The following is a 25,793-nucleotide window of genomic DNA, read 5'->3' as shown; positions in this document are numbered from 1 at the left end:
GACCGTCCCCACGCTCGACGGCCGCTCCATGCCCATGGTGTTCCAGGACGTGCTCAAGCCGGGGGTCCGGCGCCGCGTTCCGGGCGAGGGCTGCCGCTGCCGCGTTCCCCGGAGCAGCGCGGGGACCTGGTCATCGAGTTCGAGGTCAAGTTCCCGGAGCGGATCCCGCCCGCCCACAAACCCCTCCTGGAGCAGATCCTGCCCCCGTAGGGACCCCCCAAAACCCCCCCCGGGGGGTGCGGACTCGGGGGGACCCCCCAAAACAGCCCCGGAGCTGGGGGGGGCTCGCTGGGCTCATCCTCATCCTCATCTTCATCCTCATCCTCCGGGGGGTTTGCGGTGTTCTTGTCCCTGATCTCAGGGGGGTTTTGGGGTCACCTCACTCTCCTGGGGGTTTTGGGGTCACCCCACTGTCTCAGGGGGTTTTGGGGTGTCCTTGTTCCCGATCTCAGGGGGGTTTTGGGGTCACCTCAATGTCTCAGGAGGTTTTGGGGTGTCCCTGTCCCCAGTCTCAGAGCTCTGAGAGGTTTTGGGGTCACCTCAATGTCTCAGGGGGTTTTGGGGTGTCCTTGTCCCTGATCTCAGGGGGGTTTTGGGGTCACCCCACTGTCCCTGGGGTTTTGGGGTTCACCCCACTGTCCCTGGGGTTTTGGGGTGTCCTTGTTCCCGATCTCAGGGGGGTTTTGGGGTCACCTCAATGTCTCAGGAGGTTTTGGGGTGTCCCTGTCCCCGGTCTCAGAGCTCTGAGAGGTTTTGGGGTCACCTCAATGTCTCAGGGGGTTTTGGGGTGTCCTTGTTCCTGATCTCAGGGGGGTTTTGGGGTCACCTCACTTTCCTGGGGGTTTTGGGGTCACCTCAATGTCTCAGAGGGTTTTGGGGTGTCCTTGTCTCCAGTGCCTGAGCTTTGAGAGGTTTTGGGGTCACCTCAATGTCTCAGGGGGTTTTGGGGTGTCCTTGTTTCCGATCTCAGGGGGTTTTGGGGTCACCAGAGACATCTCAGAGGGGTTTGGGGTCACCCCACTGTCTCAGAGGGTTTTGGGGTGTCCTTGTCCCCTGTCCCTGATCTCAGGGAGTTTTGGGGTCACCCCGCTGTCCCAGGGGGGTTTTGGGGTCACCTGGTTTGGGGTCACCAGGAACCCTGTCCCTGATGTCTCAGGGGGTTTTGGGTGTCCCTGTCTCTGATCTCAGGGGGTTTAGGGGTCACCTCACTCTCCTGGGGGTTTTGGGGTCACCTCAATGTCTCAGGGGGTTTTGGGGTGTCCTTGTCCCCGATCTCAGGGGGGTTTTGTGGTCACCTGGTTTGGGGTCACCAGAGACATCTCAGAGGGGTTTTGGGGTCACCCCACTGTCCCCGGGGGTTTTGGGGCCACCCCACTGTCTCAGAGGGTTTTGGGGTGTCCCTGTCGCCGATCTCAGGGGGGTTTTGGGGTCACCTGGTTTGGGGTCACCAGAGACATCTCAGAAGAGTTTTGGGGTCACCCCACTGTCCCCGGGGGTTTTGGGGTGTCCTTCTCCCCTGTCCGTGATCTCAGGGGGGTTTGGGGTCACCCCAATGTCTCAGGGGGTTTTGGGGTGTCCTTGTCCCTGATCTCAGAGGGGTTTTGGGGTCACCTGGTTTGGAGTCACCAGGGACAAGGTCTCAGGAGGTTTTGGGGTGTCCTTGTCCCCAGTCTTGAAGCTCAGGGGGTTTTGGGGTCACCCCACTGTCTCAGAGGGTTTTGGGGTGTCCTTGTCCCTGTCCCTGATCTCAGGGGGTTTTGGGGTCACCTCGCTGTCCAGGGGGTTTTGGGGTCACCTGGTTTGGGGTCACCAGAGACATCTCAGAAGGGTTTGGGGTCACCCCACTGTCCCCGGGGGTTTTGGGGTGTCCTTGTCCCCTGTCCGTGATCTCAGAGGGGTTTTGGGGTCACCCCATTGTCCCGGGGGGTTTTGGGGTCACCTCAATGTCTCAGAGGGTTTTGGGGTGTCCCTATCCCCAATCTCAGAGGGTTTTGGGGTGTCCTTGTCCCCTGTCCCCGATCTCAGGGGGTTTTGGGGTCACCTGGTTTGGGGTCACCAGGAACCCTGTCCCTGATGTCTCAGGAGGTTTTGGGGTGTCCTTGTCCCCAGTCTCAGAGCTCAGAGGGGTTTTGGGGTCACCCCACTGTCTCAGGGGGTTTTGGGGTGTCCTTGTCCCCAGTCTCAGAGCTCAGAGGGGTTTTGGGGTCACCTCAATGTCCTGGGGGGCTTTGGGGTGTCCTTGTCCCTGATCTCAGGGGGGTTTTGGGGTCACCTCACTCTCCTGGGGGTTTTGGGGTCACCCCACTGTCTCAGGGGGTTTTGGGGTGTCCCTGTCCCCGATCTCAGGGGGGTTTTGGGGTCACCCCACTGTCCCTGGGGTTTTGGGGTGTCCCTGTCCCCTGTCCGTGATCTCAGGGGGTTTGGGGTCACCCCAATGTCTCAGAGGGTTTTGGGGTGTTCTTGTCCCTGATCTCTGAGGGGTTTTGGGGTCACCTGGTTTGGAGTCACCAGGGACAAGGTCTCAGGAGGTTTTGGGGTGTCCTTGTCCCCAGTCTTGAAGCTCAGGGGGTTTTGGGGTCACCCCACTGTCTCAGAGGGTTTTGGGGTGTCCTTGTCCCCTGTCTCTGATCTCAGGGAGTTTTGGGGTCACCCCGCTGTCCCAGGAGGTTTTGGGGTCACCTGGTTTGGGGTCACCGGGGACCTTGTCCCTGATGTCTCAGGAGGTTTTGGGGTGTCCTTGTCCCCGACCTCAGGAGGTTTTGGGATGTCCCTGTCCCTGATCTCAGGGGGGTTTTGGGGTCACCTGGTTTGGGGTCACCAGGAACCCTGTCCCTGATGTATCAGAGGGTTTTGGGGTGTCCCTGTCCCCAATCTCAGAGCTCTGAGGTGTTTTGGGGTCACCCCCCTGTCTCAGGGGGGTTTTGGGGTGTCCCTGTCCCTGATCTCAGGGGGGTTTTGGGGTCACCTGATTTGGGGTCACCAGGGATATCTCAGAGGAGTTTTGGGGTCACCCCGCAGTCCTGGGGGTTTTGGGGTCACCTCAATGTCTCAGGGGGTTTTGGGGTGTCCTTGTCCCTGATCTCAGGGGGGTTTTGGGGTCACCCCACTGTCCCGGGGGGTTTTGGGGTCACCCCACTGTCCCGGGGGGTTTTGGGGTGTCCTTGTCCCCTGTCCTCAATCTCAGGGGGGTTTTGGGGTGTCCCCTGTCCCCAGTCTCAGAGCTCCAGGGGGTTTTGGGGTCACCTCGCTGTCTCAGAGGGTTTTGGGGTGTCCCTGTCCCCCCACCTCTGCTCTTGGGGTCCCTGGGCATCCTTGTCCCCCCAAATTTGGGGGTCCCCAGGTGTCCTTCTGCCCCCAAATTTGGGGGTCCCCCGGCGCCCTTGTCCCCCCCATTTTGGGGGTCAAGAACATCTGAAGACCCCTCCCCATTTTGGGGGTCCCCAGGTCCTTCTCTCCCCAAATTTGGGGGTCCCCAGGTGTCCTTGACCCCTCCCCATTTTGGGGGTCCCGGGTCCTTGTCCCCCCAATTTCGGGGGTCCCCCAGTGCCCTTGTCCCCCCCATTTTGGGGGTAAAGGACATCTGAAGACCCCTCCCCATTTTGGGGTCCCCAGGTGTCCTTGACCCCCCAATTTCGGGGGTCCCCAGGTGTCCTTGTCCCCCCAATTTTGGGGGTCAAGGACATCTGAAGACCCCTCCCCATTTTGGGGGTCCCCAGGTCCTTGTCCCCCCAATTTTGGGGGTCCCCCAGTGCCCTTGTCCCCCCCAGTTTGGGGGTCAAGAACATCTGAAGACCCCTCCCCATTTTGGGGGTCCCCAGGTGTTCTTGACCCCCCAAATTTGGGGGTCCCCAGATCCTTCTCCCCCCAGTTTTGGGGGTCCCCATGCCCCCCCCCCATTTTGGGATCCCCCTCCCCCTCAGTGCTGTATTTGGGGGAGGGGTCCCCACATCCCCCCCCCCCCTTTTGGGGGCCCCTTCATTGGGGGGGGGGGTCGGGGGGGGGGGGGGGGGCCGCGGGCGGCTCGGGGGGGGGGTGGGGGAGGGGCCCTCGCGGTTTTTGGGGTGAAACCGCCCGGAAAAGGGGCCGAGATTAAAAAACCCTAAAAAACCCTAAAAAGGGGGGTCTGGTTTATTTGGGGAGGGGGCGTCAGAGGGGGGGTGGGGGGGGCACAGAGGGTTTGGGACCTCCCCAAAATCACTCAGGGACCCCTCCCCGTTTTTTTGTGGGCTCTCAATTGGGGGCTCATAACCGCCCCCCCCCCCCCAAAATGGGGGCATGGAGACCCCTCCCCAAATGGGGTTTGGGACCCTGAATGGGGGCATGGAGACCCCTCCCCAAATGGGGTTTGGGGCCCTAAATGGGGGCATGGAGACCCCTCCCCAAATGTGGTTTGGGAACCTAAATGGGGGTATGGAGACCCCTCCTCAAATGGGGTTTGAGACCCTGAATGGGGGCATGGAGACCCCTCCCCAAATGGGGTTTGGAACCCTAAATCGGGTCTGAGACCCCTCCCCAAATGAGGTTTGGGACCCCTCCCCAAATCGGGTTTGGGACCCCTCCTCAAATGGGATTTGGGACCCTGAATGGGGGCATGGAGACCCCTCCTCAAATGTGGTTTGGGAACCAAGATCAGGTCTGGGACCCCTCCCCAAATGGGGTGTGTGACCCCAAATTGGGTCTGTGATCCCAAATGGGGTTTGGGACCCCTATGGGGGCATGGAGACCCCTCCCCAAATGGGGTTTGGGGCCCTAAATGGGGGCATGGAGACCCCTCCCCAAATGTGGTTTGGGAACCTAAATGGGGGCATGGAGACCCCTCCTCAAATGGGGTTTGGGAACCAAAATCGGGTCTGGGACCCCTCCTCAAATGGGGCTTAGGACCCCTCCCCAAATGGGATTTCGGACCCTAAATGGGATTTGTGACCCTTCCCCAAGTTGGGTTTGGGACCCTAAATCAGGTCTGGACCCCTCCTCAAATGGGATTTAGGACCCTGAATGGGATTTGGGACCCCTCCCCAAATAGGGCCTGTGCCTCCTTTGGGGTCTGTCCCCACTCCCTCCTCAAGTGGGGTCTGAGACCCCTCCCCAAATGGGGTTTGGAACCCTAAATGGGGTCTGGGACCCCTCCCCAAATGGGGTTTGTTACCCCAAATCAGGTCTGTCATCCCAAATGGGTTTTGGGACCCCTCCCCAAATGGAATTTGGGACCCTAAGTGTGGTTTGGGACCTTAAATTGGGTTTGGGACCCCTCCCCAAATGGGGGCATGGAGACCCCTCCCCAAATGGGGCTTGGGAACCAAAATCGGGTCTGGGACCCCTCCCCAAATCGGGTTTGGGATCCTAAATGGGTTTTGGGACCCTAAATGGGGTTTGAGACCCCTCCCCAAATGGGAGTTTGGGACCTCTCCACCAATGGGGTCTGAGACCCCCCCCAAAATGGGGGTATGGAGACCCCTCCCCAAATAGGGTTTGGAACCTCAAATGGGGTTTGGGACCTCAAATCGAGTCTGTGATCCCAAATGGGGTTTGGGACCCTGAATCGGGTTTGGGACCCCTCCCCAATGGGGTCTGCCCCCCCCAGGTCCTACCAAAGGTCCAGGAGATGACCCAGGACCTTTCAGGTGTCACCCAGGTGTCCAGGTCCAGGTGCTCAGGTCCCACCAAAGCTCCAGGAGGTCACTTGGACATTCCAGGTGTCACCCAGGTGTCCAGGTCCAGGTGGACCCCAATGTCCAGGTCCTACCAAAGGCCCAGGAGGTCACCCAGGTCCTTTCAGGTGCCACCCAGGTGTCCCAGTCCAGGTGCCCAGGTCCCACCAAAGCTCCAGGAGATCACCCAGGACCTGTCAGAGATCTCAGGATGGACCCAGATCCAGGTGGACCCCAGTGTCCAGGTCCTACCAAAGGTCCAGGAGATGACCCAGGTCCTTTCAGTGGTCACCCAGGTGTCCAAGTCCAGGTGTCCAGGTCCTACCAAAGCTCCAGAACATCACCTGGATCTTCCAGGTGTCACCCAGGTGTCCAGGTCCTACCAGGGGTCCAGGAGATCACCCAGGACCTTTCAGGGGTCTCAGGATGGACCCAGGTCCAGGTGCCCAGGTCCCACCAAAGCTCCAGAACATCACTTGGATGTTCCAGGTGTCACCCAGGTGTCCAGACCCAGGTGGACCCCAGTGTCCAGGTCCTACCAAAGCTCCAGGAGATGACCCAGGACCTTTCAGGTGTCACCCAGGTGTCCAGACCCAGGTGGGCCCCAATGTCCAGGTCCCACCAAAGGTCCAGTAGGTCACCCAGGACCCATCAGGGGTCTCAGGATGGACCCAGATCCAGGTGGACCCCAATGCCCAGGTCCTACCGAAGGTTGAGGAGATGACCCAGGTCCTTTCAGTGGTCACCCAGGTGTCCAAGTCCAGGTGCCCAGGTACCACCAAAGCTCCAGAAGGTCACCCAGGACCCATCAGGGGTCTCAGGATGGATCCAGGTCCAGGTGGACCCCAATGTCCAGGTCCTACCAGGGATCCAGGAGATCACCCAGGACCTGTCAGAGATCTCAGGATGGACCCAGATCCAGGTGGACCCCAATGTCCAGGTCCTACCAAAGGCCCAGGAGGTCACCCAGGTCCTTTCAGGTGTCACCCAGGGGTCCAGGTCCCACCAAAGCTCCAGAATGTCACCTGGACGTTGCAGGTGTCAGCCAGGTGTCCAGGTCCAGGTGGACCCCAATGTCCAGGTCCCACCAAGGGTCCAGAAGATGACCCAGGACCTTCCAGGGGTCACCCAGGTGTCCAGGTCCAGGAGGTGACCCAGGTGTCCAGGTCCTACCAGGGATCCAGGAGATGACCCAGGTCCTTTCAGTGGTCACTCAAGTGTCCAGGTCGAGGTGGACCCCAATGTCCAGGTCCCACCAAAGGTCCAGGAGGTCACCCAGGTCCTTTCAGGTGTCACCCAGGGGTCCAGAACGTGACCCAGGTCCTTCCCTGATGTCCCTCACTGTCCCTGCTGTCCCCACTGTCCCCAGTGTCCCCTCAGTGTCCCCCAATGTCCCCCAGTGCCATCTCAATGTCCCCCACTGCCATCTCAATGTCCCCAATGCCCCCCAGTGTCCCCAAGGTGTCCCCTCAATGTCCCCATTGTCCCCCCTGTCCCCCACTGTCCCTCCCCCCCTCGATGTCCCCATGCTGTCCCCACTGTCCCCTGGCTGTCCCCCGGTGTCCCCTCAATGTCCCCACTGTCCCTGCTGTGCCCGCTGTCCCCTTTGTCCCCCTTTGTCCCCCGGTGTCCCCTGCTGGCCCTGATGTCCCCCAGTGCCATCTCAGTGTCCCCAATGTCCCCCGTGTCCCCTGTGTATCCTGCTGTCCCCCACTGTCCCCTCCTGTCCCTGCTGACCCCCTTTGTCCCCCAATGTCCCCCGCTGTCCCCTCACTGTCCCCCGCTGTCCCCACTGTGCCCTGCTGTCCCCTCAGTGTCCCCCAATGTCCCCTCAGTGCCGCCCCAGTGTCCCCTCGATGTCCCCTCTATCCCCCACTGTCCCCACTGTCCCCTGCTGTCCCCTGGTGTCCCCCGCTGTCCCCCTCTGTCTCCCTTTGTCCCCTCCTGTCCCCGCTGTCCCCCGGTGTCCCCCGATGTCCCCTGCTGTCCCCTGCTATCCCCTGGTGTCCCCCTTCCCCCCCCTTCCCCCCCCTGCTGTCCCCTGGTGTCCCCCTCTGTCCCCCTCTGTCCCCTCCTGTCCCCGCTGTCCCCCGGTGTCCCTTCCCCCCCCTGATGTCCCCCGATGTCCCCGCGGTGTCGCAATCCCCGCGCTGGCCCCGCGCCCGCTCCTTCCCCGAAATGAGGAGCGCGAACCCCGCCCCGCCCCCACCCCGGGCCCCGCCCCCACCCCGGGCCACGCCCCCACCCCGACCGGTGCCACCCCCCCCCTTTGTCACCAGGGTCCCCAAGGTGTCACCCCCAGACCCACCCAGGTGACCACAGGTGACACAAAGTGACCAAAAGTGACCAAAAGTGACCAAAGGTGGCCGGAGGTGGTCACAGGTGGCCAGTGGTGGCCAAAAGTGGCCGGAGGTGGCCAGAGCCCCCCCACCCCCCCTTTTGTCACCAGTGTCCCCAAGGTGTCACCCCCCAGACCCACCCGGGTGACCACAGGTGACCAAAGGTGACCAAAAGGGACCAAAAGTGACCACAGGTGGCCAGAGGTGACCAAAGGTGACAGAAAGTGGCCAAAAGTGACCAAAAGTGACCAAAGGTGGCCACGGGTGACCAAAGGTGGCCAGAGGTGGCCGGAGCCCCCTCACCCCCCCTTTGTCACCAAGGTCCCCAAGGTGTCACCCCCAGACCCACACAGGTGACCAAAGGTGACCAAAGGTGGCCAAAAGTGACCAAAAGGGACCAAAGGTGGCTAAAAGTGACCCAAAGTGGTCACAGGTGGCCGGAGGTGGCCGGAGCCCTCCCCACCCCCCCCTTTGTCACCAGGGTCCCCAAGGTGTCACCCCCAGACCCACACAGGTGACCAAAGGTGACCAAAGGTGGCCAAAAGTGACCAAAAGGGACCAAAGGTGGCCGGAGGTGGTCACAGGTGGCCAGAGGTGGCCAAAAGTGGCCGGAGGTGGCCAGGGGTGACAAAAAGTGACCAAAGGTGGCTGCAGTGGTCGGGGGTGACCGAAAGCAACCAAAAGTGACCAAAAGCGACCAAAAGTGACCAAAAGTGACCAAAAGTGACCAAAGGCGGCCGGAGCGCCCCTCCCCCACCCTGACCCCCCCCACCTTGACCCCTCCTCCCACGGGTGGGGGCGGGGCTGGGGTCACTCATTAACCCCCTCGGTGCCACCCCCATAAAGGGACACGGGACACCCCCCCCGTGTCACTGTCCCCGTGTCCCTGTCCCTGTGTCCCTGTGTCCCTGTCCCTGTCCCTGTCGTTGTCCCTGTCACTGTCCCTGTCGTTGTCGCCGTCGCTGTCGCTGTCGCCGTCGCTGTCCCTGCCCCTGTCGCCGTTGTCGCCATCGTTGTCACCATCGTTGTCGCCGTTGTCGCTGTTGTCGCCGCCGTTGTCGCCATCGTTGTCGCCATCGTTGTCGCCGTTGTCGCCGTCGCTGTCGCCGCGGCCATGGGGGCTCCGGCGCTGCCGCCCCCTCCTCATCTTCATCGCCGGCTCCTCCTCCTCCTCCTGCTCGGATCCCTGGCGCTGCTCGGGACCCCCGCCCGCGCTCAGCTGTGAGAGAGCGGGGACCCCCGCCCCAAATCCCCAACACACCCATGGGACCCCCGCCCCTAATCCCACCCATGGGACCCCCACCCCAAATCCCACCCATGGGACCCCCACCCTAAATCCCATCTATGGGACCCCAACCCAAACCCACCCATGGGACCCCCACCCCAAACCCATCCATGGGACCCCCACCCTTAAACCCATCCATGGGACCCCCACCCCAAATCCCACCCATGGGACCCCCACCCCAAATCCCACCCATGGGACCCCCACCCCAAACCCATCCATGGGACCCCCACCCCAAATCCCACCCATGGGACCCCCACCCAAACCCCACCCATGGGCCCCCCGCCCCAAATCCCACCCCTATCTATGGGACCCCCACTCAAACCCCACCCATGGGACCCCCACCCACCCATCCGTGAGACCCCCAAGCCATGGGACCCCCACGGAATCCCCTTTTTTGGGCCCCCCCACCCATGGGTGCTGTGGGGACGGATTTTGGGGTTTCTGAGTTCCCGAGGTGTTTTTGGGGTAGATTTTGGGGTTTCTGGGTGCTCTGAAGTCGCCAAAATTTTTTGTGAGGTTTCCAAGGTGGTTTTGGTGCAGATTTTGGGGTTTCTGTGTTCCTGAGTTCCCCAGGGTGTTTTTGGGGGCAGATTTTGCAGTTTTGGGGCAGATTTTGGGGTTTCTGAGTTCCCAAGCTGTTTTTGGGGCAGATTTTGGGTTTTTTGGGACAGATTTTGGGGTTTCTGTGTCCTGTGAAGTCCCCAAAGGTTTTGTGAGGCCCCCAAGGTGTTTTTAGGGCAGATTTTGGGGTTTCTGAGTTCCCAAAGTGTTTTTAGGGCAGATTTTGGGGTTCCTGGGTGCTGTGAGTTCCACAAGGTGTTTTTGGTGCAGATTTTGCGGTTTCTGTGTTTCTGAGGTTCTCAAGGTGTTTTTGGGGCAGATTTTGGGGTTTCTGTGTCCTGTGAGGTCACCAAAGGTTTCTGAGTTCCCCAAGCTGTTTTTGGGGCAGATTTTGGGGTTTCTGTGTTTCTGAGGTTCCCAAAGTGTTTCTGAGGCAGATTTTGGGGTTTTGGGGCAGATTTTGGGGTTTCTGCACCCCGTGCCATCCCATTGCCGTCCCCAGGGTGACCATGGTGACCCCAGGCCATTGCTGTCCCCAAGGTGTTTTTGGGGCAAATAATTTTGGGGTTTTTGAGACAGATTTTGGGTTTTCTGAGTTCCCAAGTTGGTTTTGGGGCAGATTTTGGGGTTTCTGTGTTTCTGAGGTTTCCAAGGTGGTCTTGGTGCAGATTTTGGGGTTTTTGGGACAGATTTTGGGGTTTCTGTGTTCCTGAGTTCCCCAGGGTGTTTTTGGGGCAGATTTTGGGGTTTTTGGGGCTGATTTTGGGGTTTCTGTGTCCTGTGAGGTCACTGAAGGTTTCTGAGTTCCCCAAGGTGTTTTTGGGGCAGATTTTGTGGTTTTGGGGGCAGATTTTGGGGTTTCTGTGTTCCTGAGGTTCCCAAAGTGTTTTTGGGACAGATTTTGGGGTTTCTGGGTTCTCTGAGGTCACCAAAGCTTTCTGAGGTCCTCAAGGTGTTTCTGGGGCAGATTTTGGGGTTTCTGTGTTCTGTGAGGTTCCCCAGGCGTTTTTGGGGCAGATTTTGGGGTTTCTGCACCTCATACCATCCCGTTGCCATCCCCAGGGTGACCATGGTGACCCCGCCGTGTCCATCCCCAGGGTGACCATGGTGACCCCACCATTGCCATCCCCAGGGTGACCATGGTGACCCGGCCGTGTCCATCCCCAGGGTGACCATGGTGACCCCACCATGTCTGTCCCCAGGGTGACCATGGTGACCCCAGGCCATTGCCATCCCCAGGGTGACCATGGTGACCCCGCCGTGTCCGTCCACAGGGTGACCATGGTGACCCCAGGCCATTGCTGTCCCCAGGGTGACCATGGTGACCCGGCCGTGTCCATCCCCAGGGTGACCATGGTGGCCCCACCATTGCTGTCCCCAGGGTGACCATGGTGACCCGGCCGTGTCCATCCCCAGGGTGACCATGGTGACCCCTGGCCATTGCTGTCCGCAGGGTGACCATGGTGATCCCACCATTGCCGTCCCCAGGGTGACCATGGTGACCCGGCCGTGTCCATCCCCAGGGTGACCATGGTGACCCGGCCGTGTCCATCCCCAGGGTGACCATGGTGACCCGGCCGTGTCCATCCCCAGGGTGACCATGGTGACCTAGGCCATGTGCCGTCCCAGGGTGACCATGGTGACCCGGCCGTGTCCATCCCCAGGGTGACCATGGTGACCCCTGGCCATTGCTGTCTGAAGGGTGACCATGGTGACCCCACCATGTCTGTCCCCAGGGTGACCATGGTGACCCGGCCGTGTCCGTCCCAGGGTGACCATGGTGACCCCGCCTTGCCATCCCCAGGGTGACCATGGTGACCCCAGGCCATGTCCGTCCACAGGGTGACCATGGTGACCCCTGCCATGTCCGTCCCAGTGTGACCATGGTGACCCGGCCTGTCATCCCCAGGGTGACCATGGTGACCCCGCCATGCTGTCCGCAGGGTGACCATGGTGACCCCGCCATTGCCATCCCCAGGGTGACCATGGTGACCGGCCGTGTCAGTCCCCAGGTGACCATGGTGGACCCCACCATTGCCTTCCCAGGGTGACCATGGTGACCCCGGCTGTGTCCATCCCCAGGGTGACCATGGTGACCCCACCATGTCTGTCCGCAGGGTGACCATGGTGACCCGGCCGTGTCCATCCCCAGGGTGACCATGGTGACCCGGCCGTGTCCATCCCCAGGGTGACCATGGTGGCCCCGGCCTTGCGCTCCACGGTGACCATGGTGCCTAGGCCCCTGTGACCGTCCCCAGGGTGACTCTGGTGACCCCACCATGTCCATCCCCAGGGTGACCATGGTGACCCCAGGCCACTGCCATCCCCAGGGTGACCATGGTGACCCGGCCGTGTCCATCCCCAGGGTGACCATGGTGACCCCTGGCCATTGCTGTCCCTAGTGTGACCATGGTGACCCGGCTGTGTCCATCCCCAGGGTGACCATGGTGACCCCACCATGTCCGTCCCCAGGGTGACCATGGTGACCCGGCCATGTCTGTCCGCAGGGTGACCATGGTGACCCCTGGCCATTGCTGTCCGCAGGGTGACCATGGTGACTTCCCCCAGAAGCGCCAGGTGCTGTTCCGGACCAACGTGGAGCTGAGCCCCGCGCAGGGCATGATGGCCACGGCCACCATCAAGGTACGGCGTCACCTTGTCACCCTGGTCTGTGTCACCATCCCCTGGTCAGTGCCACCATCAAGGTACGGCGTCACCTCCCCATGGTCGGTGTCACCTCCCCTTCTGGTCAGTGTCACCTCCCCTTCTGGTCAGTGTCACCATCCCCTGGCCACGGCCACCATCAAGGTACGGGGTCACCTCCCCATGGTCGGTGTCACCTCCCCATGATCGGTGTCACCTCCCCTTCTGGTCGGTGTCACCTCCCCTTCTGGTCAGTGCCACCTCCCCATGATCAGCGTCACCTCCCCATGATCGGTGTCACCTCCCCATGATCGGTGTCACCTCCCCATGGTCGGTGTCACCTCCCCATGGTCGGTGTCACCTCCCCTTCTGGTCAGTGTCACCACCCCCCTCTGGTCAGTGTCACCTCCCCTTCTGGTCAGTGCCACCATCAAGGTATGGCGTCACCTCCCATGATCAGTGTCACCTCCCCATGGTCGGCGTCACCTCCCCATGATCAGTGTCACCACCCCCCTCTGGTCAGTGTCACCATCAAGCGTCCCCTCCCCATGATCAGTGTCACCTCCCCTTCTGGTCAGTGTCACCATCTCCTGGCCATGGATCAAGGTATGGGGTCACCTCCCCATGATCCAGTGTCACCTCCCCTTCTGGTCTGTGTCACCTCCCACTGGCCATGGCCACCATCAAGGTATGGCGTCACCTCCCCATGATCGGTGTCACCTCCCCATGATCGGTGTCACCTCCCCTTCTGGTCAGTGTCACCATCTCCTGGCCACAGCCACCATCAAGATACAGGGTCACCTACCCTGGGTAGTGTCACCATCCCCTTCTGGTAACTGCCACCACCCTCTGGTCACTGCCACCATCAAGGTACGGGGTCACCTCCCCATGATCGGTGTCACCTCCCCTTCTGGTCAGTGTCACCATCCCCTGGTCAGTGCCACCATCAAGGTACGGGGTCACTCTGTCACCCTGGAAAATGTCACCTTGTCACCCTGGTCAGTGTCACCACCCCCTTCCCGTCACTGCCACCTCCCCATTCCAGTCAGTGCCACCTCCCTTTGGTCAGTGTCACCTCCCCCTGGTAACTGTCACCTCCCCCTGGTCACTGTCACCTCCCCCTTCTGGTCAGTGTCACTGTCCTCTTCTGGTAACTGCCACCACCTCCCTCTGGTCACTGTCATCACCCCCTTATGGTCAGTGTCACCGTCCCCTTCTGGTCACTGCCACCAGCCCCTTCTGGTAACTGTCACCCCCTTATGGTCAGTGTCACCATCAAGGTAGGGTGTCACCTCCCTCCACTGGTCACTGTCACCACCCCTGGTCACTGTCACCACCCCCTTCTGGTCAGTGTCACCTCCCCACCCTGGTCAGTGCCACCATCAAGGTACGGGGTAATCTTGTCACCCTGGTCACTGTCACTGTCCCCTTCTGGTAAGTGCCACCACCCCCTCCGGTCAGTGCCACCCCCTGGTCAGTGTCACCTCCCCTTCTGGTCAGTGTCACCTCCCCACCCTGGTCAGTGTCACCATCAAGGTACAGTGTCACCACCCCCTTCTGGTCACTGCCACCACCCCCTCTGGTCAGTGTCACCTCCCCTTCTGGTCAGTGTCACCTCCCCCTGGTGACCATCACGGGTCACTGTCCCCACGGTCACTGCCCGGGACGGGAAACGGGAACTGACCCTGAGCGGGGGAGGGGAATGGCCGGAGGGGACAGCAGGGTGGGGACAGTGGTCAGTCTGGGGACAGTGGTCACTCTGGGGACAGTGGTCACTGCTGGGGACAGTGGTCAGTGTGGGGACAGTGGTCAGTCCTGGGGACAGTGGTCAGTGCTGGTGTCCATGGGAATGGTCACCTTCAGGTGTCCCCACAGATGTCCTCAATGTCCCCACTGTCCCCAGTGTCCCCAATGTCTCCACTATCCCCCATCCCCATGGATGTCCCCAATCCTCCAATGTCCCCATTGTCTTCAATGTCCCCAATGTCTCCTGTCCCTCTGGATGTCCCCAATGTCCCCAATGTCACCCTGTCCCCAATGCCCCCAATCCCCCAATGTCCCCATTGTCTTCAATGTCCCCAATGTCTCCTGTCCCTCTGGATGTCCCCATTGTCTTCAATGTCCCCAATGTCCCCACTGTCCCCGTGTCCCCAGGTGCCAGCCAAGGCGCTGCCGCAGGCGCCGGGGAAGCGCTTTGTGGCGGTGACAGCGCGGGTGGCCGCGGTGACACTGGAGAAGGTGCTGCTGGTGGCCCTGCAGAGCGGCCACATCTTCGTGCAGACCGACAAACCCATCTACACGCCGGGCAGCACCGGTGAGGGACACCTGGGGACACCTGGGGACACTGCAGGGACACTGCAGGGACAGCTGGGGACATTGGAGGGGATGGGGACACCCAGGGGATGGGGACACTGTGGGGACATCACAGGTGTGGGGACAGCTCAGAGGGCTGGGGACACTGCCAGGGCCACCGATGGATGAGTGGGGACACTGCGGGGACACCTGGGGACATTGGAAGGGATGGGGACACTGCAGGGACAGCTGGGGACATTGGAGGGGATGGGGACACCCCGAGGATGGGGACACTGTGGGGACATTGAAGGGTTGGGGACACCTTGGGGGCTTGGAGACACCACCAGGAGCTCCGGTGAGTGACCCTGAGGACACCTGGGGACACCTGGGGACACTGCAGGGACAGCTGGGGACATTGGAGGGGATGGGGACACCCCGGGGATGGGGACACTGTGGGGACATCACAGGCAGGGGGACACCCTCACCTTGTCCCGTCAACGTCTCCTGTGTCCCCTCACCTTGTGCCCTGTGTCTCCACGTGTCCCCTGTGTCCCCTCCCAGTCCCCTGTGTCCCCTCCCAGTGCTGGCCGTCCCCATGTGTCCCCTCAACTTGTCCCTTGTGTCCCTTAATGCTGTCCCCTCACTTTGTCCCTTGTGTCCCTTCCCATCTTGTTCCCATTGTCCCCTCTCACCTTGTCCCCTATGTCCCCACCCTGTCCTTGTCCCCCCTCACCTTGTCCCCACCTGTCCCCTCACCTTGTCCCCTTTGTCCCCTCTCACCTTGTCCCCCTTGTCCCCTGTGTCCCCTCCCAGTGCTGGCTGTCCCCAAGTGTCCCCTGTGTCCCCTCACCTTGTCCTACATGTCCCCTGTGTCCCGACCCTTCCTTGTCCCCTGTCCCCCCTCACTTTTTCCCCTGTGTCCCCTCACCTTGTCCCCTGTGTCCCCTCACTTTGTCCCCTATGGGGACACTGTGAGTGTCCCCTCTCACCTTGTCCCCTGTGTCCCCTCCCAGTGCTGGCTGTCCCCACGTGTCCCCTCACCTTGTCCCTTGTGTACCGTGACATTGTCCCCTCTCACCTTGTGCCCAAGTGTCCCCTCACGTTGTCCCCTCACTGTCCCCTGTGTCCCCTCAGATTGTCCCCTCACCTTGTCCCCAAGTGTCCCCTGTGTCCCGACCCTGTCCTTGTCCCCTATGTCCCCAAGTGTCCCCTGTGTCCCCTCTCAGTCCCCTGTGTCCCGCCACCTTGTCCCCTGTGTCCCCTCTCACTTTGTCCCCTCCCAGTCCCCTGTCTCCCCTCCAGTGCTGGCTGTCCCCAAGTGTCCCCTGTGTCCCCTCTCACTTTGTCCCTTGTGTCCCCACCCTGTCCTTGCCCCTGTGTCCCCTCACTTTGTCCCCTCACCATCTCCTGTGTCCCCTGTGTTCCCTCACTGTCCCCTGTGTCCCCTCCAGTGCTGGCTGTCCCCAAGTGTCCCCTGTGTCCCCTCACATTGTCCCCTGTGTCCCCTGTGTCCCCTCTCACCCTGTCCCTTGTGTCCCCTCACCTTGTCCCCCTTGTCCCCTGTGTCCCCTCCCAGTGCTGGCTGTCCCCAAGTGTCCCCTGTGTCCCCTTTGTCCCCTCACCTTGTCCCCTGTGTCCTCTGTGTCCCCACCCTGTCCTTGTCCCCTCTCACCTTGTCCCCTCTCAGTCCCCTGTGTCCCCTCCCAGTGCTGGCCTGCCCCCAATTGTCCTGTCACCTTGTCCCCTCACCCTGTCCCCTGTGTCCTCTCACCCTGTCCCTTGTGTCCCCACCCTGTCCTTGTCCCCTCACCTTGTCCCCAGGTGTCCCCTCACATTGTCCCCTGTCCCCCCCTCAGTCCCTTGTCCCTCCTCACCTTGTCCCCTCACCGTGTCCCCTGTGTCCCCTCCAGTGCTGGCTGTCCCCACATGTTCCCTCTCACCTTGTCACCTGTGTCCCCTCACCTTGTCCCCTCACTGCCCCCTGTGTCCCTGTGTCCCCTGTGTCCCCTCACTGTCCCCTGTGTCCCCTCACCTTGTCCCCTCTCACCTTGTCCCCTGTGCTCTCTTACCTTGTCCCCTCTGTCCCCATGTGTCCCCCATGTACCCTCACCTTGTCCCCTCACTGTCCCCTGTGTCCCCTGTGTCCCCACATGTCCCCTGTGTCCCCACATGTCCCCTGTGTCCCCTCACCATGTCCCCTGTGTCCCCTCACTGCCCCTGTGTCCCCACATGTCCCCTGTGTCCCCACATGTCCCCTGTGTCCCCTGTGTCCCCCGTGTCCCCTGTGTCCCCTCACTGTCCCCTGTGTCCCCTCACTGTCCCCTGTGTCTCCTCACTGCCCCCTGTGTCCCCTGTGTCCCCTGTGTCCCCACATGTCCCCTGTGTCCCCTCACTGTCCCCTGTGTCCCCCGCAGTGCTCTGCCGCCTCTTCACTGTGAACCACCTCATGCAGCCAGTGGCCAAGACGGTCACCGTGGAGGTCAAGGTGAGTGCCCTGGGGTGACACACACAGGTGACACACAGGTGACACACACAGGTGACACACAGAGGTGACACGGTGCCACCCGCGTGTCCCCTCAGACGCCCGACAACGTCATCATCAAACAAGTCCTGGTGTCATCTCCGACCAAAAACGGGATCCTGTCCTTCACCCACAACCTGCCCGAGGTCATCAGGTGGGTGGCACCGTCCCCGGGGGTGGCCTGGGGACACCCCTGGCTTGTCACCTCCCTGTCACCTCCCTGTCACCTCCCTGTCACCTCCTCAGCTTGGGCACGTGGACGATTTCGGCCAAATTCGAGGATTCTCCGGATCAGGAATTCAGCACCAAATTCGAGGTCAAGGAATACGGTGGGTGACAGGGAGGGTGGCCTTGGGGACAGCGGGGTGGCGGTGTCACCGATGGTGTCACCATGGTGTCACCGATGGTGTCACCCCGCAGTGCTGCCCAGCTTCGAGGTGTCCCTGGTTCCTGAGAAGAAATTCCTCTACATCGACAGCCAGGAGGACTTCAAGGTGTCCATCCACGCCAGGTGACGCCAAAATGTCCCTTTTTGGGGACAAAAGTGTCCCCTCCGGGGTCACAGATGTGTGAGGGGACAGGGGGACAGCTGGGCTGGGGTGGTGGCACTGGGGACAGGGTGGACTGGGGACAATGGTGGTGGTGGCAGGGATGGGGACATGGGGACAATGGGGATATTGGTGGTGGCAGGGATGGGATGGCAGAGGGGTGGCAGGATGGGGACAATGGTGGTGATAGGGACAGGGGTGACAGGATGGGGACAATGGGGTGACATTGGTGGTGGCAGGGATGGGATGACAAGGACAGGGTGACAGGATGGGGACATGGGGACAATGGGGACATTGGTGGTGGCAGGGATGGGATGGCAGAGGGGTGGCAGGATGGGGACATTGGTGACATTGGTGGTGACAGGGACAGGGGTGGCAGGATGGGGACATGGGGACATTGGTGGCCTTGGTGGTGGCAGGATGGGGACATGGGGACAATGGGGTGACATTGGTGGTGGCAGGGATGGGATGACAGAGGGGTGACAGGATGGGGACATGGGGACAATGGGGTGACATTGGTGGAGGTGGTGGCAGGGATGGGGTGACAGGGACAGGGATGGCACCATGAAGACATTGATGGCATTGATGGTGGCAGGATGGGGACATTGGTGTTGGTGACAGGGATGGGATGGCAGGGGGTGACACCATGGGGACATGGAGACATTGGTGGTGGTGGCAGGGATGGGATGGCAGAGGGGTGGCAGCATGGGGACATGGGGACATTTGTGATGGCAGGGATGGGATGGCAGAGATGGGGTGACAGGATGGGGACATGGGGACATTGGTGGTGGTGGCAGGGATGGGGTGACAGGGGCAGGGTGGCAGGATGGGGGCAGAGTGACACAGTGACAGGGTGACACAGTGACAGGGTGACACAGTGACAGGGTGACAGGGTGACATAGTGACGCAGTGACACAGTGACTGGTCACAGAGTGACACGGTGACACGGTGGCCGTCCCCAGGTACCTGTACGGCAGGAAGGTGGAGGGGATGTGCAGGGTGACAGGGTGACACGGTGACACAGTGACACAGTGACAGGGTGACAGGGTGACACGGTGACAGGGTGACACAGTGACACAGTGACAGGGTGACAGGGTGACACGGTGACAGGGTGACATGGTGACACGGTGACAGTGTGACACGGTGACACGGTGGCCGTCCCCAGGTACCTGTACGGCAGGAAGGTGGATGGGATGTGCACGGTGACAGGGTGACAGCGTGACACAGTGACACGGTGACACAGTGACACAGTGACAGGGTGACACGGTGACAGGGTGACAGGGTGACACGGTGACACGGTGACACGGTGGCTGTCCCCAGGTACCTGTACGGCAGGAAGGTGGAGGGGATGTGCAGGGTGACAGGGTGACAGGGTGACACAGTGACACAGTGACACAGTGACAGGGTGACAGGGTGACACGGTGGCTGTCCCCAGGTACCTGTACGGCAGGAAGGTGGATGGGATGTGCAGGGTGACAGGGTGACAGGGTGACACAGTGACACGGTGACAGTGGGAAATGGTGACACAGTGACACGGTGACAATGGGCAATGGTGACACAGTGACACGGTGACACAGTGACACGGTGACACAGTGACACGGTGACACGGTGGCTGTCCCCAGGTACCTGTATGGCAGGAAGGTGGAGGGGATGTGCAGGGTGACAGGGTGACATGGTGACACAGCGACAGTGTGACAGGGTGACACGGTGACATGGTGACACAGTGACAGGGTGACAGGCTGACACAGTGACAGGGTGACACGGTGACAGGGTGACACGGTGACAGGGTGACAGGGTGACACAGTGACACAGTGACAGGGTGACAGGGTGACACGGTGACACAGTGACAGGGTGACACGGTGGCTGTCCCCAGGTACCTGTACGGCAGGAAGGTGGAGGGGATGTGCAGGGTGACAGGGTGACACAGTGACATGGTGTCAGGGTGACACAGTGACACGGTGACAGGGTGACAGGGTGACACGGTGACACGGTGACACGGTGGCTGTCCCCAGGTACCTGTACGGCAGGAAGGTGGAGGGCATGGCCTTTGTGCTCTTCGGGGTCATGGTGGACGACGAGAGGAGGAGCATCCCCCAGTCCCTGCAGCGCATCCCGGTGAGATGGCATTGTCACTGTCACTGTCACTGTCCCCAACCCTGTCCCGGTGAGCTGGCACTGTCCCCAGGCCTGTCCCCAACTCTGTTCCCAACCCTGTCCCAGTGAGCCTGACACTGTCCTGCAGTTGTGTCCCCAGCTGTGTCCCCAACCCTGGCATTGTCCCTGTCCCTAACCCTGTCCCCAGTGTGTCCCCAATGTGTCCCCAATGTGTCCCCAGGTGCAGGACGGTGACGCCGATGTCCTGCTGTCCCCAATGTGTCCCCAACCCTGTCCCCAGTATGTCCCCAGGTGCAGGATGGTGACACCAACGCCCTGCTGTCCCTAACGTGTCCCCATGTCCCCAGTGTGTCCCCATGTCCCCAATGTGTCCCTAACCCTGTCCCCAATGTCCCCAATGTGTCCCCAGGTGCAGGACGGTGACGCCGATGTCCTGCTGTCCCCAATGTGTCCCCCCATGTCCCCCCCCATGTCCCCAGTGCCCCAATGTCCCCAATGTGTCCCCAGTGTGTCCCCAGGTGCAGGACGGTGACGCCAATGTCCTGTTGTCCCTAACGCTGTCCCCATGTCCCCAGTGTGTCCCCAGTGTGTCCCCAATGTGTCCCCAGTGTATCCCCAGGTGCAGGACGGTGATACTGACGCCCTGTGGTCCCCAACCCTGTCCCCAGTGTGTCCCCAATGTGTCCCTAACCCTGTCCCCAGTGTGTCCCCAGGTGCAGGACGGTGACGCTGATGTCCTGCTGCCCCTGACCCTGTCCCCAATGTGTCCCCAGTATGTCCCCAGGTGCAGGATGGTGACACCAACGCCCTGCTGTCCCCAACCCTGTCCCCAATGTCCCCAATGTGTCCCCAGGTGCAGGACGGTGACGCCGATGTCCTGCTGTCCCCAATGTGTCCCCATGTCCCCAATGTCCCCAATGTCCCCAATGTGTCCCCAGGTGCAGGACGGTGACGCCGATGTCCTGCTGTCCATGGCTCACCTGCGCGAGCGCTTCCCCAAGCCCCAGGAGCTGGTGGGACACTCGCTGTATGTCACTGTCACCGTCATCACCGAGTCAGGTCTGTGCGGGGACACTGGGGGGACATTGGGGGACATTGGGGACATTGGGGACACGGGGGGACATGGAGGACATGGGGGGACACTCGCTGTATGTCACTGTCACCGTCATCACCGAGTCAGGTCTGTGCGGGGACATTGGGGACATTGGGGGACATGGGGGGACATTGGGGACATTGGGGACATTGGGGACATGGGGGGACACTTGCTCTATGTCACTGTCACCGTCATCACCGAGTCAGGTCTGTGCGGGGACATTGGGGACATTGGGGGACATTGGGGGACATTGGGGACATGGGGGACATGGGGGACATTGGGGACATGGGGGGACATGGGGGACATTGGGGACATGGGGGGACATGGGGGACATGGGGGACATGGGGGGACACTCGCTGTATGTCACTGTCACCGTCATCACCGAGTCAGGTCTGTGCGGGGACACTGGGGGACATTGGGGACATTGGGGACATTGGGGACATTGGGGGACATGGGGGGACATGGGGGACAGGGACATAAGGGAGACATGGGGGACATGGGGGGACACTCTCTCTATGTCACTGTCACTGTCATCACCGAGTCAGGTCTGTGTGGGGACATTGGGAGACACAGGGCGACAGGGACAGTGAGGGGACACGGGGGGGACAGCGGGGGGATGGGGGGGACATGGGGAGACATGGGGGGACAGGGACAGTGGGGGGACATGGGGGGGGCACAGGGGGACAGGGGGGACACGGGGGACATGGGGAGACATGGGGGGACAGGGACAGCGGGGATGGGAGGACACCTGGGACAGGGACAGGTGACATGGACACTGCGGTGTCCCCACAGGAGGGTGGCACAGGGACATAGATGGGACAGGGATGGCAAGCATGTGGGGACACCTGAGATGAGGACATGGACCTCAGGTGACACGGCCACCGCTGTGTCCCCACAGGCAGTGACATGGTGGGGTCAATGAGGGGACAGGGACAGCAAGAATGGGGGGACACCTGGGGTGGGGACACGGACCCAGGTGACACGGCCACCACGGTGTCCCCACAGGCAGTGATATGGAGGGACAGGGACAGGGACAGCAAGGATGGGGACAGGGATCTCAGGTGACACGGCCACCGCGGTGTCCCCACAGGCAGTGACATGGAGGGTGGCACGGGGACAGTGAGGATGGGGGGACACCTGAGATGGGGACAGGGAGGTGACACAGCCACCGCGGTGTCCCCACAGGCAGTGACATGGAGGGTGGCAGGGGGACAGTGAGGATGAGGAGACACCTGGGACAAGGAGGTGACACGGCCACCGCCGTGTCCCCACAGGCAGTGACATGGTGGGTGGCAGGGGGACAGTGAGGGGACAGGGATGGCGAGGATGGGGACAGGGACCAGAGGTGACACGGCCACCACGGTGTCCCCACAGGCAGTGACATGGAGGGTGGCACGGGGACATAGATGGGACAGGGTGCATGGGGGCACACCTGAGATGGGGACAGGGAGGTGACACGGCCACCACGGTGTCCCCACAGGCAGTGACATGGTGGACATCCAGGGTGGTGGCAGGGGGACATAGAGGGGACAGGGACCCAGGTGACACGGCCACCCCGGTGTCCCCACAGGAGGGTGGCACAGGGGCATAGAGGGGACAGGGACAGCGAGCATGGGGGGACACCTGAGATGGGGACAGGGAGGTGACACAGCCACCGCGGTGTCCCCACAGGCAGTGACATGGAGTGTGGCAGGGGGACAGTGAAGATGGGGGGGACACCTGGGACAGGGAGGTGACACAGCCACCATAGTGTCCCCACAGGCAGTGACATGGTGGGTGGCAGGGGGACAGTGAGGGGACAGGGATGGCGAGGATGGGGACAGGGACCAGAGGTGACACAGGAGGTGTCCCCACAGGAGGGTGGCAGAGGACAGTGAGGGGACAGGGACAGCGAGGATAGGGACAGGGACCCAGGTGACACGGCCACCACGGTGTCCCCACAGGCAGTGACATGGAGGGTGGCACAGGGACATAGATGGGACAGGGTGGATGGGGGCACACCTGGGGTGGGGACAGGGAGGTGACACGGCCACCGCGGTGTCCCCACAGGCAGTGACATGGTGGAGGCCCAGCTCGGTGACATCAGGATCGTCACGTCCCCCTACAGCATCCACTTCACCCGCACGCCCAAGTACTTCAAGCCGGGGATGCCCTTTGACCTCATGGTTGGTGACACCTTGGGGACAGCGGTGGCCCGGGGTGGTGGCACGGGGTGTCCTGGGCTGGGGACAGGGCACAGCTGGGGGTGGCAGAGCAGTTGGACCCTGGGGGATGTCCCTGTGTCACCTGAGAGGGGCTGGGGACCGTGGGCTGTCCCCGCTGTGTCACTGGGGTGGCACTTCCTAGTGGCAGTGTCCCTTCCCAGTGCCACCACCCCTCTGTGGTGCCACCACCCTTTCCCAGTGTCCCTTCCCGGTGCCACCACCCCTTCCCAGTGTCATTGTCCCCAGTGCCACCACCCTTTCCTGGTGCCACCACCCATTCCCAGTGTCCCTTCCCAGTGCCACCACCCCTTCCCAGTGTCCCTTCCCGGTGCCACCACCCCTTCTCAGTGTCCCCTCCCAGTGCCACCGCCCCTTCCCAGTGTCATTGTCCCTTCCCAGTGTCCCTGCCAAGTGACCCCTCCCAGTGCCACCACCCTTTCCTGGTGCCACCACCCCTTCCCAGTGTCCCCTCCCAGTGCCACCACCCCTTCCCAGTGTCATTGTCCCTTCCCGGTGTCCCTGCCAAGTGTCCCTTCCTGGTGCCACCACCCCTCTGTGGTGCCACCACCCATTCCCAGTGTCCCCTCCCAGTGTCACCGCCCCCTCCCAGTGCCACCACCCCTTCCCGGTGTCACAACCCATTCCAGTGCCACCACCCCTTTCCAGTATCAGTGTCCCCTCCCAGTGCCACCACCCCTTCCCAGTGTCCCCTCCCAGTGCCACCGCCCCTTCCCAGTGTCGCCACCACCCCTTCCTGGTGCCACCACCCATTCCCAGTGTCCCCTCCCAGTGCCACCACCCCTTCCCGGTGTCACCACCCATTCCCAGTGTCCCTTCCCAGTGCCACCACCCCTTCCCGGTGTCACAACCCATTCCAGTGCCACCACCCATTCCCAGTATCAGTGTCCCCTCCCAGTGCCACCACCCCGTCCTAGTGTCATTGTCCCCAGTGCCACCACCCCTTCTCAGTGTCCCTTCCCGATGTCACCACCCCTTCCCAGTATCAGTGTCCCCTCCCAGTGCCACCACCCCTTCCCGGTGTCCCCTCCCAGTGCCACAGCCCCTCCCCAGTGTCCCCTCCTGGTGCCACCACCCCTTCCCAGTGTCCCCTCCAGGTTTATGTCACCAACCCTGGTGTCCCCTCCAGATTTATGTCACCTGGTGTCCCCTCCAGGTTTATGTCAATGTCCCCACCAGGTTTATGTCACCACCCCTGGTGTCCCCCCAGGTTTATGTCGATGTCACCACCAGGTTTATGTCACCATCCCCTCATGTCCCCTTATGTTTATGTCCCCAACCCCAGTGTCCCCTCCAGGTTTATGTCAATGTCACCTCCAGGTTTATGTCACCATCCCTTGGTGTCCCCTGTCACCCCCAGGTTTATGTCACCACCCCTGGTGTCCCCTCCAGGTTTATGTCACCACCCCTGATGTCCCATCCAGGTTTTTGTCACCACTCCTGGTGTCCCCTGTCACCTCCAGGTTTATGTCACCACCCCCTGATGTCCCCTCATGTTTATGTCCCCAACCCCAGTGTCCCCTCCAGGTTTATTGTCACCATTCCTGATGTTCCCTCCAGGTTCATGTCCCCAACCCTTGGTGTCCCCTGTCCCCCCAGGTTTATGTCACCACCCCTGATGTCCCCTGCAGGTTTATGTCACCTTTCCTGGTGTCACCTCCAGGTTTATGTCAATGTCACCACCAGGTTCATGTCCCCAACCCCTGGTGTCCCCTGTCCCTCCAGGTTTATGTCACCAACCCCGACGGGTCCCCGGCGCCGCGTGTCATCGTGCAGGCCGATGGCTTCCAGGGCCAGGTGTCCACCCGGGGCGATGGCACGGCCAGGCTGGTCCTCAACATGCCGGCCACCAAGGACAGCGTCCCCATCACCGTGAGTGGGGACACCGCTGTCACCTCGCCGGGGTGGCACTGATGGGGAGGTGACCGGGGCTTGGGGTGGGTGAGGTGGCCGGAGTGACCAAGGTTGAGGTGGCTGAGGTCAAGACCTCCGTGGTGGCCAAGACCGCCACGATGGCCAAGAACTTTGTGGTGGTCAAGACCACCATGGTGGCCAAGACCTCTATGGAACCCCTATGGTGATCAAGTCCCCCATGAAGGCCAAGATCACCATAGTGGACAAGACCTTTATGGTGGCCAAGTCCTCCATGATGGTTCCTCTATGGAACCTCTATGGTGGCCAAGCCTTCCATGGTGGCCAAGACCTTTATGGTGGGCAAGACTTCTATGGGACCTCTATGGTGGCCAAGACCTCTATGGAGCCCCTATGGTGGCCAAGCCCTCCATGATGGCCAAAGCCTCTATGGTGGCCAAGACCTCTATGGAACTTCTGTGGTGGCCAAGATTGCCATGATGGCCAAGAACTTTGTGGTGGCCAAGCCCTCCATGATGGCCAAGACCTCTATGGAACCCCTATGGTGACCAAGGCCTCCATGGTGGCCAAGACCTCTATGAAACCTCTGTGGTGGCCAAGCCCTCCATGATAACCAAGACCACCATGATGGCCAAGACTTCCATGATGGCCAAG

General features: G+C 61.5%; 1 protein-coding gene across 2 annotated transcripts in view; it reads left to right on the top strand.

The window, feature by feature from the left end:
- Positions 1-12,395: 12,395 nt before the first annotated feature.
- The window catches only part of LOC135460910 (venom factor-like), a 65,340-nt gene continuing 51,942 nt past the window's right edge, over positions 12,396-25,793 (top strand). The window contains exons 1-11 of one of the 2 annotated variants that reach the window (XM_064737879.1): positions 12,396-12,476; positions 14,631-14,790; positions 17,183-17,253; positions 17,349-17,443; positions 17,536-17,618; positions 17,710-17,800; positions 19,460-19,478; positions 19,869-19,952; positions 20,891-21,011; positions 23,095-23,210; positions 24,993-25,139. In XM_064737879.1, the coding sequence (XP_064593949.1) occupies positions 12,453-12,476; positions 14,631-14,790; positions 17,183-17,253; positions 17,349-17,443; positions 17,536-17,618; positions 17,710-17,800; positions 19,460-19,478; positions 19,869-19,952; positions 20,891-21,011; positions 23,095-23,210; positions 24,993-25,139 (1,011 nt within the window). In that variant the 5' untranslated portion in view covers positions 12,396-12,452. Of the gene's footprint in view, positions 12,477-14,630; positions 14,791-17,182; positions 17,254-17,348; positions 17,444-17,535; positions 17,619-17,709; positions 17,801-19,459; positions 19,479-19,849; positions 19,953-20,890; positions 21,012-23,094; positions 23,211-24,992; positions 25,140-25,793 lie in introns of both variants that reach the window. The other variant, XM_064737878.1, reaches the window with a different exon arrangement.

This window comes from Zonotrichia leucophrys, unplaced genomic scaffold, assembly GCF_028769735.1.
Source record: "Zonotrichia leucophrys gambelii isolate GWCS_2022_RI unplaced genomic scaffold, RI_Zleu_2.0 Scaffold_124_135276, whole genome shotgun sequence".
In the NCBI taxonomy this organism is placed as follows: domain Eukaryota; kingdom Metazoa; phylum Chordata; class Aves; order Passeriformes; family Passerellidae; genus Zonotrichia; species Zonotrichia leucophrys.
The sequence above is the reverse complement of the archived record's forward strand: the minus strand, read 5'-3'. Positions and strand labels throughout refer to the sequence as shown.